The 18,169-nt window shown below is 39.9% G+C and overlaps 2 protein-coding genes across 3 annotated transcripts in view; one reads left to right on the top strand and one right to left on the bottom strand.

The window, feature by feature from the left end:
- Positions 1 to 18,169, top strand: part of NBEA (neurobeachin) — a 609,882-nt gene that overhangs the window by 404,735 nt on the left and 186,978 nt on the right. For both annotated transcript variants that reach the window (XM_024755508.1, XM_024755505.1), the window contains one exon: positions 7,035 to 7,171. In XM_024755508.1, coding sequence (XP_024611276.1) covers positions 7,035 to 7,171 — 137 coding nt within the window. The remainder of the gene's footprint in view (positions 1 to 7,034; positions 7,172 to 18,169) is intronic.
- MAB21L1 (mab-21 like 1) lies at positions 9,787 to 10,866 on the bottom strand. Its single transcript, XM_024755509.1, has one exon. The coding sequence runs from the start codon at positions 10,864 to 10,866 to the stop codon at positions 9,787 to 9,789; it is 1,080 nt and encodes a 359-aa protein (XP_024611277.1).

Below are 18,169 nucleotides of genomic sequence, written 5' to 3'. Positions count from 1 at the left end.
TCTCTTGGTGGGAGGCAGTATACATAACAGTAAATACCCTGGAGTCAGATCACCGGGTTTGAATCCTGTCTCTACCATTTCCTAGTTGTGTGACCTTCCCTAAGTTACTTCAGCTCCCAGTCTCATTTTCTCTCTGTAAAATGGAGATCATAGCAGTACCTATCTCCTAGGTACATTATGAGGAACAAATGAGAATCATATACGTCAAGTGCTTTAACAATGCTTAGCTAAACCCTTTCTCCCTTATGCCCTTTCTCCCTTATGCTATGCTTATTCCTGTGTATTTCTTATCTTTACTATGTATTTTAAGCTCTTTGTGGGTAAAATCCATGTCTTATACATTATTGCATTCTCTCTCAGTGCACAAAACAGTGTATAATTTTTGTCGACTACATGAATGAATGAATGAATGAATGCTGAGTTAAATGTCTCTCTAAGCATTTAATTTACAAAGAGGGAACAACTTACACACTGGGAAAAATATGGCAGTTATAAAATTATGTCATTTAAAAAAATAATAGTATGCATGTAATATAGCTGGACTGACCAATTACATTATAACTCACTGGTTTTCAGCATATTTTAAATTGATCTCTTCTATAAAATGTAATGTTTTTCATATTTTTAAAGAACGATTTGAAATCAATTCCAGAAAAATATAAAAGATGTAATCTATTATTTTAATTGACCTTTTTACTATGACATAAAAATGCAACAGTGGTGTACATCGTTTTCTATATTCTATCTATATTCAATTCCGTCAGCACAGATGCTTACTTACTGTGTGACAGAGCCGGTGTTAGATGCAGAAGATAATGCCCCAGTCTTCAAGTAGCTTATGCCAAGTGGGAGAAACAGCCTTCTAAACACATAATAGTTGATATAAGTGCTGCAATAAAGATGTGCCCAGGAAACCATGGGAACTTAAAGACAAGGCACTAGTCCAACCAAGAGGTGCAAAGACCTAGTCCTCCTGGTACAGTAGATTTAAGTCATCTCCCCCGGTTTATTCACTCATCCAGTCTAGTAGGAACTTACTCTTCTTGATCATGAAATGATATCCTAGTGCTATAAAAGAGTCAATACTCTTCCAGAGAGTGAAAAATGGATTCCATATGTTGAACTGAATGTGATATAACTAGAAACACAAATCTCAGCTGGCTCACTTAGTGCATCAAAAGGCAGAGCAAATTATCACAATGAACATAAAAACTATCACTGTTTTTAGTATATTTGTGTGCTGGTAAATAAGTCAGTAATATTTTACTTAGAGTGTATATGCTTCGTAAGCTTTTTCTTCTATAAAGTTTGTCTTTGTAGAAAATGCACTAGTTTCTGTTGGTTTCTTTTTAACGTAAAGTATTATCTGTCCTACAAGGGAATCAAAAAACATACATGGTATGTTAAAGTTAGAGCCTATCAGATTCTCTCTCAGGACTTTTAAAAATTATTTATTGTAAACACATTAAATGAAATTTTAGATGGATGTTCTACCATGGTGAACAGATATTTTGTTAAAATGCAGCCTTCAATTGTTCTTATATAGAGGGCTCCATTCTTTCTGTTTCTGTTTCAGACTCTGGTAAGCTGAGTTTTACCAGAGGTAGGTTTGCTCAGATCTGAAAAGATTCATGGGCATTCTCAAGCACCTGTCTCATTTTGTACAGTAGTAATCTAAGGAAACCACTACACTGTGGGGATGATTGATTATTGTTCATCTCAATCTAAGGATAGATTGTGTTCAGAAAGTCACCAGAGAGCACAAAGAGGCCACTTCTTGGGCACAGTGAGCTTGGTATAAAATTTGGATTTATGCAGTGTTTATATAATCAGTAGTGTGGTGTGTGTATGCTAGGGAAGGAGATAATAATGCTGGAAGTTAAGTTTATAACTCTTGGGTTATGTATTTTATCAGTTGTTCAAGTTATATTTTCCTGATTTAAGCAAAAATATTCTGTAACTCTTTTCATCGCAAGAAAAGTTTTTGAAAATTTCAGAGCATCATTGTTCTGATAATATATTTGGACCACTAACAATATTCTCTGTACATAAAGGAAAGCGTCACTGGTAGAGATTTTGTTACTATACTTTCTTTTTTTCTGAGGTATTTCAAATGCTTGAAATCCAGGGAAGTAAGTACTCTGGGTAAAAGGAATCTCAGATCTTCTGCAGCATTTTCCTCCTAACTTCCCTCTCCCTCAGGCTCATACACAGACATCTCCATTTTCTTAATGCCTAAAGTTTTCCTAGGATTCCAAAACAAAGTTCCAACTTTCTCATATTCTTCAGTTGCTTTGAGATTCAAACATTATTCTTTTAATTCTGTGGGGGAAACATTTTCTTTAAATTGATAGTACCCTACTTAAAAATAAGTCCAAAGCAGTGATAAATATTTTAGATGTGTTCAGTCACTCATGCTGTTAGTTATTTTCCTACAAATTTTATCACATTATAGAGCTGTAAGTTTTTACCTATTATATTTTCATCTTAAAAATTTTTCTGGAATGATATCATTTTTCAGTAAACATAAAGGATCTCAGATTAGTTTTATTTCTTCTAAATAATGCAGGATTTTAAGTTCAGTAATTTTACAAAGATTAGTCAATGCTTATTATCCCAAAATAATGGTCTGTTACGTGTTCCAAAAGCAAATTGAACAGTGGTTTCAAAGTGAGTTTGGAGTAAATCCATACAGCTGATAAAATTGTATTAATGTTAAACTAAGGTTAGAGAATATTCAGGTGACTCTAAAATACATCATAATTTCATGTGCAGTAAGTATAGTTTTTGCCAACTGAAAGTCGTCAAATAATTGTAACGATGCCAGTTTTAATTAAACTTCAGCTCCTTGTTCCTAGGTATATATTCTTTGTCGTGCTTTATTTTGAAACTTGTAAAGAATTTTAGCATCGTTTGAGAATTAATCGCCATAATTGACTTTTAATAGCCAGAATGCTGTTGACCCCCCTTAAGAAATGATTAATTCCTGGATCTGAGGGAGAGAAAAGCAGCCCCTGACCTCAGGAAACAAATGGACCTGACCCTTACAAGGAGGCCTCGGTATCACTGGGAGCTGGCCTGGGGCTCACAGCTCCGCCATGGTGCTCTCCTGTTGGACATAAACAACCTCACAGAATACCAGCATCAGACAAAGCCACGTGATGATGTGAGGCAAAGAACAACTTTGTCATTTTGTCTAAGCACTGACAAAAACAGGGTCACTCTGCACAGCGCCCTAAACATTAACGTCCCCCTTCTGTCATTATAGGAGTGACTGCTACTTCTTTGTCAATTACAGTTTTTAGCCTAGGTCTAGTCCTAGATAAGATTTATTAAGATCTCCAATCACAGAATTATTGCCACTCCCTGACAGAGCCCAACCCAGAGCAAAGCCCTGCTTTCCTGAACCCTTCCCCAAAGCACTTAACAAAAGCCCTGATCCTACAGTACAGTAAGTCCTTTCTGATACCCTCTTACTTAGTCATCTCATGGTTCCTTCCCATGTTTCCCTCACTGCAAGTGAGCAATCAACCCAACTTTCTACACTACAGTTATGTTCCTGGTGGTCTTCGGGAGGAAGGTATTGACACATCCATAGCCCCAAAATTGTGAACACTGAACTGGTAGTTAAATAAAAATGTAAAAGAACTGTGTAAACTGTAAAGTTCTGTTTAAAAGTTGATGTATTAAGACTTATAGGCTTAGAATTATGTTTTCAGTAGAATCCTCCAAACCCACAAGTGGTTTTTAACATTCTAACTTTAAATTATATTTGATGAATAGTTCCCTTCCTAAATATAAAACATATGTATTTTCTACTCTAGGTTTACCCTCTCAACTGATTAAAGATCCCATGGCTCTAAAGAGAAGTTTATTCTTCTAAAGAATCTTTCCATTATGCTTGGGTGATCTTTGTTCTAGTTCAGATTTTAAATTAGCATTTAAATTAATGGCAAGTAATATCCCTATCCTTTCAAAAATAGTAATGGATCAATATTTCTTAAACATTATAGCGCCAGTTCTAAAAGGTAAATAAAATTATTTTTCCTTTAGTTACCACTTCAGATGGTAGAATTTTAAACTATTGTATGCAGCAATACAAGGGGAGGAGGTTTTGTCCCATCCATTTGTTTCACTGTCTTTTAATATCTGTCACCTTCTGTGTGTGCTTGAGGACGTTGATATAATTTTTCCTTTTATTGCCATAGTATTGATTAGAATGAATATATCTATACTCAGTCCCCAACCAAACAGTTATGAGATTAAATTTGTACCTAGTTATCGTCTAGAACAGAATCTCCCAGATCACCATCTCTCTGACATCTAGACTGCCCTTTCTAAACTACTTTTATTTGGAAAGGGATCCAAGGTTTTCAAATAACAAAATCTTCCATATGGAAGATCTGCTGGTTTGTGATTGTGCCTTATGTAAACATTTTAATATCGGATCCAGAGGCTCCCCCAAAGGGGATTAAAACATAATCCCTCTCTGTATTGCTGTAGTGGATTAACTCTGTTCTCTCTGCGGCTGGTTTGCTCCCTGAAGGCTACAACAAAAAGACCCAGCGCTCCTTAAACATGCTATGGAATTGGAAGTTGTAATTGGAGATTTCCAAAGGACAAGGGTAAAAATGACACACTATTAAGGCTGAATATTTCATGAGTGTCTTTCATAAAGAGGGACCAGTTCGAAGCCCTTTTATAAACCCCCAGAAAACCTCAATTCAGTAGAATGAGACTGGAGTAAAATCAAAAGGAAAACGGGGTCGCCTTTCAGAAAGGCAAACAGGTAGCGAAAATGTGCTCCCCGTTAAAAGTTCATGAAATTGTGAACTTAAAATTCGTAATACTGTGTATCTCGATAAATTAGTTTGTATGGTTTTGATAATGTGTATCATGATTTTTAAATTTTTTTCCAATTTGATTGGATATGTTAAATTATATTTTAAGAGAACGCAGCAGTTCGCCATTTTTAATGTTTTTGACCACTCATCGTCTCCAAATGCCAGAAATCTGTTAAACCAGAAATCACTAGCTTTCTGTGTTTAGAATGACGACTTTTCTGAGGTTTTATCAAGGCCCAACGATGTGTAAGAAGACACTTTGTTTCCGATGTGAATCAGGTCACCTTCTTTCTCACCTCACTCCAATCAAGAGTACACCTCCTGGGTTTCTCCTGAAGGGAAATATGAAAAGTGGCATCCAGAGGAGCGTCCCGGTGGCTTAAGGGTTAAGGGAGCGGTTCGAACCGGCCCGAGCGTTGGGGGCTTCGGAGGGGGCGCGGAGGCAGGAGGCGCCGCAGAGCGCGCGCACAGACCCTCCAATAAACACAAAGGAGGGCCTGGGGAATAGAAACCCAAATCCACTTGTAATCGTACAAGAGATTCGGGCATAATTACTTGAGCAACCTAGATTAAGATTGATGAGCCTTAAAAGTGGCGCTTTAGATCGACCGCTTCGCCCTTTGGAAAGAAAAACCTTATGGATCCGAGATGGACCCCGACTCCGCTCGGCTCAGGCGGGAGCTACCCGCCCGACACCCAGGCCGGGAGTCCGCGCGCCCGGGGGCCGGGCCCCCCGGAGCGGGCTCGTCGGGGATAGAAAGCCGTAAAGTCAAAGCAGGGGCTTGGCGTTAGCCTGACCCGGGCAGGCGGTCACGGTCGGCGGTGCGGGCTGACACTGACACAGTTTGCTCCATAGCCACCCGTTTAAGCGCGACAGCAGCCGACCGATTCCTCTCTGGTCCTCCCGCGGCAGAAACGCCCGGCTTTGTGCAGGACGGTCGTGGATTCGGTGTGTGCTGCTCCCTGGAAGCGCGAACTCCGCTGCAGTCCCCGCGCCGCCGGGCCGGGCCTGCTCGCTGCGGCCGGGGCGGTGGCGGTGCAAGCCGGTCTCCCCGCGAGGAGCCACCGCCGGCGGGGGGTGGGGGGGGAAGGGGGGGGCCGGGCCTGGGCAACCGCAGGGGGCCTGCCTTTTCATTGCTTTCCTCCTGCTGTTACTGTGACTCATTTGTCTGCATTTGGGGGGGCGGGGGTGGAAGGGAATATGATGCACCCTTGCTACAGAAAAACAAATACATTTTTTTTTTTTTCTAAGTCTTTATTTTAAGTCGAGGGTAGAGAAGAATGTCCCCCCTTCGGGGAACCTTAAAGGAGCAGTTAAGTAATGCCACTTTGAATTAATATTCTAATATGTGAAATTTGTAATTTTCGACTTTAACTCAGGTGGAGGGAATTCGAAGTCAGCGCCTTAGTGGGCACACTTTCTAAAACATTTCTTTTACTGAAGCTTAGTCTCTCTCGTCCCACAAGTTGAGAAACAACACTTTTCAGATGCTTTTCTGAGAATCGTTTTGTTCTAGGGTCTTACAATTTCATCATTTTTGATCTATGCTCGGTGAGAAAAATCACTGCTACAGTTTTTCTTTCTTTTCTGCATAAAAATGTATTTCATGTCCGTGTTTGCGCGCATATCGGTGTGCGGTGCGCCTTAGGATGTCGATATTAATCTGCCTGCAAGATGCAAACCCGTCAGTGGAGTGGAATTTATATATTAGACCCTATACCCCTTCACGTCCTCCCGCCCATCCTGGGGGGACGCTGCTGCCTAGGGGGACGGGGTTTTCACGGTGGCTGGTCTTTGGGGACGGCGCTGACTGCCCAGCGCGTATCTCGGAACGCCGTTGATGCTCAGTGGAGAATCGGGGCCTTAAGAGAGTCCGTTCTGCACTTTTAAGCTGGTTAAGGTCAGCGCCTCACTAACCATGTAGGATTTCTAAGCAGAGGTTGCAGACTCGCTTACTGAAAGTCACTTATTCGATATTCTGATCCCTTGAGATTTTATAGAATTATTTGTCTCTAGTCTCGTTATAAGGTAGTGTGTAAAAGCTAAGCAGACTTATCTCACGTGAAAGACATAATATAGACACTATTTTTTCAGTGCATATCTAAAACTAAAAACCTGTGGTACCCTTCTGGGAGGGAGCGGGAGAGGGGCGCAGAGGCGCAGCCTGACTCCCGTACCCTCTCTTTCAGGCCCAGTTGTTCTCAGCACTCCTGCCCAGCTCATTGCTCCTGTGGTGGTGGCCAAGGGGACTCTTTCCATCACCACGACAGAAATCTACTTCGAGGTGGATGAGGATGATCCTGCCTTCAAGAAGATCGACACGAAAGTGAGTTTGAGTGATTCCGTGTACAGCACTGGTGGCTTTGTGGCAGGAAGTGGTTTTCAATTTTGCTTGGTTTTGAATGACAGTGGGGGAGGGGAGCACATTCTCATCCTTACAGAAAATAAAATGAATGAAATAACACATGCTCTATTTTATGGGATTGAAGAATATATTAACTTTAAATCCTGTATACCAGAGCATGCACATTTTAACGGTCTCTCTGTGAGTGCCTTTGTGTACACTTGGGCAGATTTGGTAGTGAAGCCAATTGCTCCCAGGTTCCTGGGGTACAGCATCTCAGGCTCTCTGGGAAGACTGGGAAAGGTCTCATGACATTTCTTACTAAGATCACTTTTAATTTCCAAAAGTGTACATTGCAGTATGAATAATAATTCATTAAAAGGTTGTAAGAAAACTACGGAGCACATTTAGCTCTAAATTCATCTCCGTTATTACATCCAGTTTTCATCTCCTGAAATAAGAATGGGTTTTATATGTGATTTTAAGGGGAAGAGAAATCAATTATCTGAGAAGCTTTCATTTAAAATGTGTATACATAGTACATACTGGCGCTCAGACGTTTAAAGTTTGTATTCTTCTGTGGGTGTAGTGCCAGGCAATATATATTCAGATGATTTGAAATGCATAAATATTTGTTTATTATATCTTATTTTGTAAATTTTAAAACCTGATTATTCAACAGCTCTATACCTCTACAGTTCTTCTGAAATCAATTTTATTGTTGTTTTAACTTTTATATTATCGTGCAATTTGTAAACTTTTTTCTTGAGGCTAAGATTTCAAGAACATAAGTGTCATCATGCTAGATAATCAAGCATCATTTTACAAAGATCTTCCTTTGAAGTATTTTTCAGAGGCAGTTGTTCTAAAATAGCGAAAGGCAAATGCTCCCGTAGATCCAGAACCTTATTATTTATATTTAATTCATATATAGAAGTAAAGCATTCTAAAACACTATTTGTAGAGTAGCAATTGAAAGTCTAAAATGTACCCCCACCTGAGTTAACTAACTACCCTAAGGCCCACAGGTGATTAGCCCCTCCCGCACTTGTTGACTCTTAAAATACTCTGAGGGATAATCACAGGACTTCTTTAACTTCTAGCTCCAGAAGAATGGCATTTTGAAAATGAGTTTGAATGTAGTGCATATGATTTTAAATAATTTAAAATTTGTCTTTATGCTTTTATCATTGGCTTGCCCTATGAAGTAAAAAGTAATTTTGGATTTCTGATTCATTCTGCCAGTGGAACCCTTACTGCATAAAATAAGGCTTGGCATAAAATAGGTCAGAAATTATCTTCATTTCATTAGCGTAGTTAGTTTTCATATACAAATTTTAAAAGTTTTATTAGGATTTTGTTAAGTTCATTTCCTCTGAGTTGGTCTGATTTTTAACTCAGCAACCTTGACTGTCATGACATATTTCATCATTATATTATCAAAAATTCTACAAAAATATTAACCCAGAAGAGCAAGCTTTCAAAGGTAGATTTAAATTGCATCTGTTGTAGAATGGACTAGTCTTATAAGTAAGTCAGAAACTGACAGTAGATCACTGTATTCTGTAGCTATACAAAAAGAGCTTTTCGCCAATATTTTAAGGTTTTATTTTTAATTATCTCATTAGCATATTTCTCAAAAGGTTTAAAATATTCAAGTGAGTTCAGTTTTCAAAGTGAAGCATACATCTTTTGACAGGAAAACAATTTAAAGTGAGACACAACAACTTTTATTTTACTTCATTTATTAGCTTCTAATTAAATAAAAACCAGCAACAGAAATTAAAATCTAAATCACAAAAGTAATTATCCAGTGTATTTCAAGTGCATTTTTCAAATATATAATTCAGATATTCAAGCGTTATTATATAAGCTGAATTCAAATTTCTTTGAATATATTTAAATAACATTTCAAGTATATTTATGGAATGTTAGAAATAGAACAAGCAATATATTTGAAACAAAATGTAAACTTTTTAAAGTTCAGACACTTTCAAAGACAGATAAAAGTACCAGGAGGAAATCTACCTTTAAATTATATCTTTGTTAGTGGAAAATGTCTGGAAGTATCCAAAATGGCCATTTAACTTCTGTTCACCAAATCACAAAACACCAACATCCACACTTTCAAAGACAACGTGAGATCACAATATTTGTTACAAATTAAAATATACATTACACTTTCCTTCAGATGGCATATCCAAATCGTGTTTACTCACAGCCAGATGCACCTAAATCGCCAGGATTGCTATAATCCTTTGATAGTTAAGCAGTGTTCACTGTGGTCTTGCATTACAGCCAGGCTGTTTTCCGGGTGTTACTGTGTCCTTTTCAAGGGAGATACGAAATCCTTTGTAAAGAATTCTTCTAATACTTGTGAGTTTGGGGTGTTCTCCATCCGCTTTCCCTACTTCTTTTTCTCCCCTTGGAGGGGTGGGTGAGATGATGCCTAAACGTTGTGTTAGTACTCCTTTTTAAGGAAGAGATTGTTTGCACTGTCCAGTGGAATATTAGATAGGAATCGAACAGGAAGTTTACACTTAATGAGAACTTTAAGAATAGTATAATCACATTTCGGCTCTCGATTAAATTGTCCTCTAAAGTTTTTCCAAACTTTTCGGGTTGGTCAGGATCTCTCTTGCCAGTCGCCACGTTTGTTTGGCAGCGTTCTCGAGAGCCGAGTGAGGTTTGCCTTGAAACAGATCTAAGTTCGGTAGGAAGTAGTGAGGACACCGCCGGCACTGCAGGCAGGAGATAAGTTGCAGCAAAATCCCGTTAAGCCGGTCACCCAGGCAAGACTCGTCCCAGTCCGACTCCCGGGGATGCTTTTCACACTCATAGGAAACCAGAGTCTTCATGTGGTAATTGTTCAGGGGCTGGCCTGGCAGTTCAAGGTGACGGTCCCGTAAGGTTTTGAGGATGGAGAGGCATTTCTTCCTGCAGCCCCCCATCTGCAGTCTGTTCTCCGCCTCCGCGAACTGCAGCACCCAGGCGTCGCTCTCGGCCGAGCTCTGCTTGCCGGCCAGGGAGTGGCACTCCTTGGACAGGAGATTGAACCCTTCCGCCTTGACCTCCGCCACCCTGTTGGGTCCCGGCCAGGGGATGTGGGGAAGTGGCCAGTGGGCAGCACTCCGGGGCCAGATCCCGGTGCATTTAAAAGCCGGGGTGATCTGCACCACGTACCTATCTCGGATTCTCAGTTTCACTTCGCTGGTGTCTGCCACCATCTTTACCACATCCCTGTAGCTACATTTGTCTACCGCTTGAGCCACCAGCGTCTGAAACCTGGACCGGATTTTGCGCGCCGAGAGGTAGCCGGAGGCGGTAATGAATTCCACCCAGAGGGACATGCTTCTCTTGCGCCCGTCGCTCAACTTCAACACCGCGCAGCCGGGCAGCGAGCCGTCGTCCACAAAGTTGAACACCCCCATTTGGTTAAGGTAAAGCACCACTTCAAATTCGGTGGGGGAGATGACCTCGAGGCCCTCGTAGCGATTGTCCATCTCGTTGAGAGAGCTGATGAACCGGGGCTCCTGCACTTCCACCTCCTTCAGGACGTCGGAAACTACTTTGCAGACTTCCCGGATAGTTTTGGCAATGGCAGCTTTCCTGGCTTGGCATTTTTCGTTGTAGTATTTATTCAGATGGTAGACCAGCTTGGCCTGGGCCGCGATCATGTTGGGGCAGAGATCCGGATTGTACACCGGAGTCTCGCAATAAGCTGTGGGATCCAATGCGGCTGCTAGAGCTGGAGCCAACTTCGGTGGAGAAACGGGCCGCCGCGCTCAGAAATGTATCAGAAACGTCTTTCCGAAGTGCTGCAGCGGTGGATTCCTAGCGCCGCTTTCCCCTTCCTTTTATCTTTGAGCCCAGCCGGTCTTAAAGTGAAAGGTTGTTCTCCCCCCTCTCTGTCTCTCTTCCTCTTTTAAAGAATCCTTGTGTGAGAGAAACACATGGAGAGATCACCTTCTCAGTCATAAAAACAAAAGTTGCGCTGAGACCCAGCAAGGCTCTTCCAGTAGTCAAAATAATCAACCCTTTCCGTATTTATTTACGCTTTCCCGTGATCATGGTGTGTGCAGGACTGTTAGTCAGATGGAGGAAAAGTGTGCTGAGTGTGTGTCGGGGGTGAGTGTGCGTGTGTATATGTCAGAAGAAGCTGCGGTTGGTTTGTCTAAGAGCCCAGATGCACTCGTGTGGAAATTATAAAGGCAGGGCCAGGCAGGCTGGCGGCCAATCGCCACTGGGCTCGTCACCACAGCCTCTGTCAGCTCCAGCCCGGCTAATTAATCCCCCCTCGTGGATAGAGGCACACAAACTAAAGGTGGGAGGCTGCTGCCGGGCAGAAAACCACCCAAGCCACCTAGACAGTTTTGGAAATCAAGAGGAATCTCTCAGCTTTGGTATTAATTGAAGCATATTGACATTTTGAAAAGACTTGGCAAAGTGGTTCTCTTCTGTGCTTGAAAACCCTGCTTGTCTTTTTACTGAGGAAATGCAAATACAGGTGTACTAATGGTCATCCATCAATTGGTGAACTAGATGGGGTTTTCTAAAACAAAAGTCACTAACTTGCATTTAGAGGAAGATAATTAATGCCTGTTAATCCTCGAGGTCTTTTTGAATGCAGGGTGGGAGTTTGCTCTTTCATGTATACGCAAGTTGGCTTTAGATGGACTAATACCTGTATAATTTTCTGGATGTTCTATGTTAGAATGATTTTTTTTTAGATGTTATGCGGTGTTTTACCTATGTTTTTTCTCATTTGCAGTTGTTGAAAGGAATCTGAAAATTATTGCTGTTAGATATTGTCTACCTCAGTTTAAGTTAGGATGTTTCAAAAACGTTTAGTACACCCCTCCCCCCATCTGCAGTCCTCTTTGTACTTTGCCCAACATTATAACCAGGACACTAAGTTTTGTACGCATTGGCAGAAATATTTGTGAAGTAAACTATCTCTGTGATTCAGAGGTTATTTTAATGTGAGTTCCTAATGAGCTGTATTTTAATACGTGAAAATTCAGGAGAGATCATCTAACCTACTGGCAGATACCTAACCTGAAAATTTGTAGGTTTGGGGTTTCTGTCTTGTTTACAGATGCATAATGAAGGGTATATCTCCTCTCCTAAGTGTCCTTAGTGGTCACCTGACAGTAGACTTCTGATGTTATACTATTTCATGTGCCTTGATTAAGGGAAATGGTTAAGATTTTTAAAGAAAATTAATTTGCAGTCATTGGGGTTTTAAATTTAAATATCATTTTTGAAAACTTTGAGAGAAATCAACATTTCTAAATTTGGGAACCTTGAAAAAGGAGGGGGAAATGGATTTATGTAGAACATTTTTTTTCCTGGTGGTACCAACTGTGTCCTTAATGTACAGGAAATGAAAGAAATACTACTTAGGGGTTCTGTAGTTGTTTTTAAACCTAGGCAGATTTTTAATTTCCTACCTTTAATTTAGATGCCATATATTTCAAATTAAGAATATTTCCAGCAAAATCCTATAATTCCTGGAACAGGTTTGTAGGCACTTCCTTTCAGAGCCACTTGTAACAAGATTTTGTTCAGGGCTCCCTCTTTTTACTCAAGCTTTTGATTTTTTTTTTTTTTCTTCTTCTTTGCACAGGTACAGCATCATACTTTCTTGTTATCCAGGAGTGGGAGATTGCGATTTAGCTTAAAATAGTACGTTAGATTCAGGGCTCACGGCATCCACCTACTCTGTTCCCCAAGAGCCTTTCATTCCCTTAGGAGCAGGGATTGGGCGCACCCGCCAGCCCCTCCCCACTTTGCCAGCGATGCGGGTGAACGCGTTGCTACCTTTTGGCAGTTGGAAGAGGAGGAAGAGGAGGCAAATCAGAGCCGGAGAACCTGCGGCCAAGAAGGCGAAGATGTGCCCTGGTCTCTGGGGAAAAGCCACCTCTGTCCCCACACAGTGCAGGTCCTGCGTGCTTCCCGCTGGTCCCCTCTCTCCCGCTGCTGTACACTCCCGGCCCATCCTTCCTTCTCTCTGCTCCATGTCCCATAGGCAGGCTTTGGTGTGTGTGCGTGCGTATGGGTTATTTTAAAACCCTACTTAATGTCCCAGGCTTCTCCACGTCAGCTCCAGGCCAGGTTCTCTGCCCTCGCGCCCCCCTGCCCGGCCGCCGCCCGGGCCCACGTGTGGTCGCGGCCGAGCCCGCGCTTTCTGGTCGCCGGCCGCGGGTTTTTTTTGCTCTAACTTGGGTTCAGGTCAGAGTGGCTCGGTAGAGACCTGGCCCCTCGATTTCTTGGGCCACCTGCAGGTGCCCCCGGTTGTCCAGGAGGGGAGGCAGCCTGGGACGCAGAGGCCCCAGGGCCGTTCGGGGGACCGTGGCGCGGCCGTCCGGGTGGGTCTAACTGGAAGGACGCGAGGGGCGCCGGGCAGCCGCGCTGGAGCCAGGCGCGCAGGTGGCGCATCTTCGAGGCTCACTGTGCGGCTTAATTGGGTTAAAGCAAAGCTAAACGCCAGAGCACTTCGTGCAAACTAATTGGTGTAACCAGGGCCTTTTCACTAACGATTTGCACTTTGAAGAAGAAAATGGATGGTGAGAAAAGGACTAAGAAAACTCGTTAGTCCTAGAGGGTTGCCGGGAAGTGAAGTCATCCGGTTTCAAGGACGCTGGGACTGTGTTTTGTGAGCTGATTCCTTCAGCACCCTTTTACGCAGGGAGCTGACAGTGATTTACATAACATAGGATTCAGGCACCCGTCCTTATCACTGTGGGTGAACTGGGCACCCTAGAATAATATTTCAGCGCAAGTAGCGCTTGTTGCTGCAACACAGTGATTTTCTATTACACTGAACACGTGAAACGAATTGCCTTCTGTAGCTAATCCTTTCAGCGATGTCAGGCACCTCTCATTGTTGAAGGGAAAATTAAACTATTCTGAGTGTGCTTTCTATCCCTTAATTTTTTGTTGTTGTTGTTGAAATGACCTACGGAGAATATACAGTACATTTTTGTGTAGTTCTGCTGATTTTCATCTAGGCTTTGGAGATAGACTTGTTTTGTGGGAGCAACTTATTTAACTATTTTATAGTAATTTTTAAAAAATATCATTTGGCCTATTGAACTAGTTATTTTATATGATTGTGTAAGACATGGAGATAGCTTAAAATCGCTTTATTTACTTCTGTGAAGAGTTTATAAAACAACTCTAATGACACCAGTCTTACTTATATTATTTTTTTTACTATAAATATAATCATAGTGGTTAGTACTAGAATGAAAGCTTGCGTGTGTCCCATGCTTTAGGATATAAATGCTTAATTGTTTTCATTGGTATGCTGTTCAGACATCTTTGACATGAGCTAATAATAGAATGATAATTGAAGAAAACTGACCTAATTGAAGGAAAAAACCCCAAGAATCTCAGGATTTAATGACAGTATGAGATGCTTACATTTGAATGGTATTTGGGATTGTAAGGTCTAACCGACTTGACTTTTCCATTTCATTTATTTAGTTTATTAGGAAGCCTCAATATATTTTTTCAATACATCTTTACTGGAGTATAACTGCTTCACAATACTGCCCTAGCCTCTATCACACAACAAAGTGAATCAGTCATATGCATACATACATCCCCATATCATACATCCCCACATCCCCTCCCTCATGAGGTTCCCTCCCACACTCCCTCTCCCACCCCTCTAGGTGGTCACAAAGCACCAAGCTGATCTCCCTGTGCTATGCGGCTGCTTCCCACTAGCTATCTATTTCACATTTGGTAGCTTATGTATGTCAAGGCCACTCTCTCACTTCGTCCCAGCTTCCCCTTCCCCCCAACCCTTGTCCTCAAGTCCATTCTCTATATCTGCGTCTTTATTCCTGCCCTGCCACTAGGTTCATCAGTACCATTATTATTTATTTTTAGATTCCATATATATGCGTTAGCATACGGTATTTATTTTTCTCTTTCTGACTTCACTCTGTATGGCAGACTCTAGGTCCATGCACCTCACTACAAATAACTCAATTTTGTTTCTTTTTATGGCTGAGTAATATTCCATTGTATATATGTGCCACATCTTCTTTATCCATTCATCCGTCAATGGACATTTAGGTTGCTTCCATGTCCTGGCAATTGTAAATAGTGCTGCAATGAAAATTGTGGTACATGTCTCTTTTTGAATTATGGTTTCCTCAGGGTATATGCCCATTAGTGGGATTGGGCAGCCTTGATTTAAAATGTGCAATTATGAAAAAAATTGGAGAAAGTCACAAGCATACCATTATCATAAATTTTAGGAGTATTAATGCATATAAAATAATTAACTATTGTGATCCTTAACACTTTCAAGCATTCAAAATAACAATGGCAAAATAATTTTTCCTGAAGTGCTAATTGCTAGGTAACTTATCCCTCCCTTCTGTAAACCTACATAATTTATATGAGACACAGAAAGTAATGTGCAAATAGGCACCTCATTAGGTTAAAGAAAAACTCTATTATGTTGAGAAATGTAGGAATGCAAGGTTTCTGTGTTTTAAAAAACCTAATTTAAATGTGAATTGCCTGTTCATAAATTTAAGCAGTTGTGACCTCTCATCTGGAAAAATGTATCTTAGTTACAGGATATGTATGCACACACATGTTAAGTGCTCACATAGATATTGTTTTATGTTTTTTCATTATCTGCTGGCTGCTATTCTATTCACAGGTATTCATGAATTTAAAGTTTTATTTTTTTAATATGTGCTTATTACACTGGGGAGATAAAAAGAATATGAAGTTGAGTTTATTAAATTATTTATCCCTACTGCTGGAGTGGCTTTGAAGGCTCATTGTACGCATCTGATTTCTGCCCCCGTCTTCTTTTTTTTAAATGCACCCGGGCTATTTCATCTGTTTCATTCTGCCAGACACAATATATTTCTTCTTTTACACTAGAGAAATTAAAGACAGATATTTGTGCAGGGTTTTCTTTATGTGTCACATTAAATCAAGTAAAATAGAGGGAGTTTTTCTGGTAATCTAACTTGATGGCATCTATACCTTTCTTCCTGTTGTGACTCCTTGTATAAGACCACCTAAAACAAAATAGCTTGAAAGCTTCCAAAGTTTCAATGAGTTCTTAAAATAATTATTTCATATTTTAATATCAGGTTTATGACAAAGTAGAGCAGAGAATTGAGGTCACTGTTTGCACAATTTAAACCCTATTTTATTTCTTTAACCAGAGCATCCTGATAATTGTGGTTAAGTTTTAAAAATTATTTTCTTAATTCTTCACTTGAATGTTCAAGACTGTTGCCTCAGTTTTGCTCATCCCCCTAGTACATGATAATATAGTCACGTTGGTAGTAAGGAGTTCTTTTTTTTTTTTTCCTACAGTGTTGCTTAGTAAATTTGTTATTGGTATTAATAAATGTTGAAAAGAAAGTAACTTTGAGATTAAAAATGGAAATTGGAAGGGTACTTTACAAGAATTATCACCACTGCTAGATTTGCAGATTTGAGGTGATTCTGGATAACTCTGGCCAAAACCTTTCTTTTGGTAGAAAAAAGAAATTTAAAGCCTGGGTTATTTAGATAATTGTCTCTCTTTCTTCACTTCATTTGAATGTATACACAGCGGTGCAGGATATTTTAAGTTGCATCTGTAAACTAACAAATTTGAGGGGCAAGCTTGTCAACCGAAAGATTTTCTTATTCTTCACAATCATTCGTGATCTCTAACCCTTTCCAAACATTTAAGGATATTGGGGTCAATCAATCATTTGTTGAGTATTATGGCGGAAGTATTGATTCCAGTATTCCAATTCCCCACTGACCCTTTAGAAAGTCACTGTTATCTTTATAATCTGTAAAATTTAAATTCATTTTACTAGATTTCAGCTTATGTTTTTAATTTGGATATTATGGACATATTGTGACAGGATAAATGGACTCATGTGATTCTTTTCTATATGAATATATGAAAGCTAGGTATTCCTTAACCCATTACTAACATGGGTTTATAGACTTTTGCGTATATGACTACATCTTTAGTACTCTTAGTACGGTACAGTTTTATTGCACTTAGAGAAAACAATGGAATCAGATGTGATTAGTGTCTGTTAATCTGTACGTCTGTAGTGGGTCATCCAGGACTGCATAGCTCTCATTACTATCCCAGACTGTGTGTGATTAAGCCACTGAAAGTGTTCCACGTAACCTTGAGACTAGAGTATAGAATGTAGATAATCAGCTTCCAGTGACTACATGTCTAAAGTAACATTTCCTATTCCTAATTTACAGTTTCAGAGCTTATTTTTTAATGAGCAAAGCAATTCCTCTAAGCTAGGATTTATTTTTTTAATGATCAGTAACTGGAGTAAGTAATAATTTAAAAGGTTAATTACACTAATAAAAACCTATTACCTTTATCACATATATGCAATAAAATAAATACTTTATAGAAAAGGATGGAAATCTGTTTATGAATAGGAATTTCCTTTATAACTTCACATATAGTTACAGATTATAAACATTTTCTGAGAATAGATCACCTAAATAATATTTAATTTCCACTTATGTATGATTATTTTCACAATTCTAATAATACATTTCAGTGTACCTATGTGTACTATTTCTTGAAAGCGCAATTTTCCCATATGATTTGTCAAAAATGTCAAGTCAAAAGTACTAATAAGTTAATACTTTTTAATCTAGATATGTTTGTTTATTTTATCTTAACATCTAGATCAAATTAAAAGCATGAAGAGCATAAAGAGTTTGTAAGGCATAGTGTCTCTGAAAAAAACTTGTGAACTCAGTGGAAAAAAAAGGTATAGATTTATTATTTTATTTTTATGTGAAATCTATTTATTATTAAAGTCAGGTTCATTATGTATGTTTTGCATACAGTACTGATCTAGTCTATGATTTTTCAATGTGAATGTTCCAGTCTATGAATTCTGACAAATGTGTACAGTCATGTAACATCTGGGACATAGAACATTTCCATGG

This window comes from Neophocaena asiaeorientalis, unplaced genomic scaffold, assembly GCF_003031525.2.
Source record: "Neophocaena asiaeorientalis asiaeorientalis breed wild unplaced genomic scaffold, Neophocaena_asiaeorientalis_V1.1 scaffold59, whole genome shotgun sequence".
NCBI classification, from domain to species: Eukaryota; Metazoa; Chordata; class Mammalia; order Artiodactyla; family Phocoenidae; genus Neophocaena; species Neophocaena asiaeorientalis.
The sequence above is the reverse complement of the archived record's forward strand: the minus strand, read 5'-3'. Positions and strand labels throughout refer to the sequence as shown.